This window comes from Alosa alosa, chromosome 17 (assembly GCF_017589495.1).
Source record: "Alosa alosa isolate M-15738 ecotype Scorff River chromosome 17, AALO_Geno_1.1, whole genome shotgun sequence".
Classification (NCBI taxonomy): domain Eukaryota; kingdom Metazoa; phylum Chordata; class Actinopteri; order Clupeiformes; family Clupeidae; genus Alosa; species Alosa alosa.
In genome coordinates, this window is record NC_063205.1 from 25,665,638 (window position 1) to 25,668,137 (window position 2,500).

Sequence of the window (2,500 nt, forward strand, 5' to 3'; positions counted from 1 at the left end):
GGAGGCACTACGGAAGGAGCCCATCGTGGTGCAGGTGCTGCGTCGTAACCCTGGCAACGGCTGCAGCCATGGCAACATGCAGGAAGTGTGCATGGTGGACGTGTGCACGCAGACGGACATCACCTTCGAGCACATCATGGCACTCGCCAAGCTGCGGCCTGCTACGCCACCCGTGCCCGATATATGCCCCTTCCTGCTCTCGGACAGGTACAGTAGGGCCGTGCCAGCGCACTAACACCAGAGACTCTCTAATGAAGAGACACACTCAAAAAATCCTCCATAGAAATGCATGGGGTTAGTTTGTAGCGCCAATATGGCAGTTGTCTACACATATCCCGCCGCATACGTGGCAAAACAGTCGACATGTGAATACATTGAGCCAATCATGTGGTGTTTTGTGAAGACATTGTGCCAATCATGGGTTGTGATCTTGCCGCTGGAGCAAGGTTGGTGTCGTGAAGCCTTGCGCACACGCATTTCTGCTAACATAGATGCCCGATAAGTCCCCAAAAAGCGTTGCAATATGGCCGCCGAGTGGAGGGAGTTGCCTAAAAGGACTTTGCTAACACTACAGGCACACAGCAATCCATCAGGAGAGGTTTAAAGGTGCTCTAAGCGATGTCACGTCTTTAAGGCTAACACTTTTTGTCACATACAGCAAACATCTCCTCACTATTCGCTAGCTGCCTGTCCACTGAACACACTGTAAAAAAAAAATGCGGTCTTTGTAGATAGCCCAGGCTCCACAAATGGCAACAAAAACAAACTTGTGCAACAGTGTTCCAGCCAATAACCGACGAGATGCGCGTTTAGGAGGGTTTCAATTGCATGGGAGTGAGGGGGAGAAAGTAGCGAGCTAGCTTTCTGTTTCGTTTGAACGTCAACAGAAGTGACGTTGCCCAACATCGCTTATAGCACCTTTAATGAGAAGAGCAAGCCTGAGCAAGAATAAGCAGCATAGATAAAAGAATCATTGAATGCACATAACTAAGTAAATAATAACAAAAATAAATGAAATAATGTAGCAAGAAAGATGGAAAGTAAAATTAAAGAAAGAAAGAGAAAGATAGACAGATGCCATCTCACATGAAAAAAATAGTATGCAATTGTGAAGTTACATTTTAGCCCTGTTATTACACTGTAACTACTGTTGAATACATTGTGTTAAATGCTCCAAATGTAAAGCACTTTGAGCTTCATTCTGTGCATGAAATGGTGCTATACAAATGAAGAGTATTATTATTATTATTATTATTATTATTATTATTATTATTATTATTATTATTATTGTGTGGTTATGGTTGTGTGGTATAATTATTTGTATAAAAAGTGTACATACTACATAACTAGGAGTCACACATTTATACTTTGTATACTTTAGGGTTTAGGGTTAGGCTGCATATTAGAGTGGTATCCACATACAGTTCCTTAATAACCACATTAGTGGTGGTTAGTTACTGTAGGTTCCCCCTTCACTGTAAAGCACTTTGCCGTGATGACGTGCTAAATAAATTCAATGTGTTGTTGTTATTGTTTGAATAGCTTATTACATTGGACCTAATGGTCTATGGAATGTAGCATGGCTAGAGTTAGCTTTTCCAGATAATCCCTCAACCACATCAGTAGCGTTTAGTAGCCTATTAGCATTGCTCATAGGCTCAGGTGAAATGATTGAGAATCACTATAGAGCACAACTCCGCTCTATTCCCACACCAGTGAGAGGATACTGGGCCCAATCTGGCATGTAAAAGCTCCAGGCAGTTCCACACATACCCTGTTTTACAGGGTGATTAAGGCCAATGGAGGAGCACAGCATGCAGAGCAGTGCAGCACAGAGCAGCACAGAGCAGCAGAGCGCAGCGTTTAGCCCTGTGCTATTTACAGGCCTCAACAGACCCACCAAACATCACATCAAACTGCCATATAAAACGGAAATCATATGGGCTACTTGCTCTCTTCTATCACACACACACACAAACACACACACACACACACACACACACACACACACACACACACACACACACACACACACACACACAAACACAGACACACACGCTCTCACACATGCATGCTCACACATAGACAAACACACATTCACACACAGACACACAAACACACAGAGAGAGAGAGAGAGAGAGGGGTGCGGGGAACAGAAAGAGAGAGAGAAATGAGATTATTTTTATAGACAAACATGATCCAACATCAGTTATGAGAAAGGGCCTCCGACACAGACACCGTCCTGGAGCCGTCTCATAAAGCAGAGCAGGCCGCGCGGGTAATAAATGGAGGAGTTATGAAGCATGGCTGACACGCAGCGCTGTCCAATAAAAGAACCGCCAGGGCCTGATCAGGTAGACGCATTTATGAGTTTGCGTAGAGGCTCTTCCGAGACTGTTAATTACGACCCTCTGATACGCATAGCAAAATGATACAAGCAGAAAAATGGAAAGGCCTCGATTGCTTATCTGGGGTGCGTTTCCCAAAAGCATAGTTGCTA

General features: G+C 44.2%; 1 protein-coding gene across 1 annotated transcript in view; it reads left to right on the top strand.

Moving 5' to 3' along the window:
• Window positions 1-2,500, top strand: part of pdzrn4 (PDZ domain containing ring finger 4) — a 57,607-nt gene that overhangs the window by 36,751 nt on the left and 18,356 nt on the right. Inside the window, 1 exon segment of the mRNA XM_048267607.1 lies at window positions 1-207. This exon segment is cut by the window's left edge and continues 44 nt beyond it. Coding sequence (XP_048123564.1) covers window positions 1-207 — 207 coding nt within the window.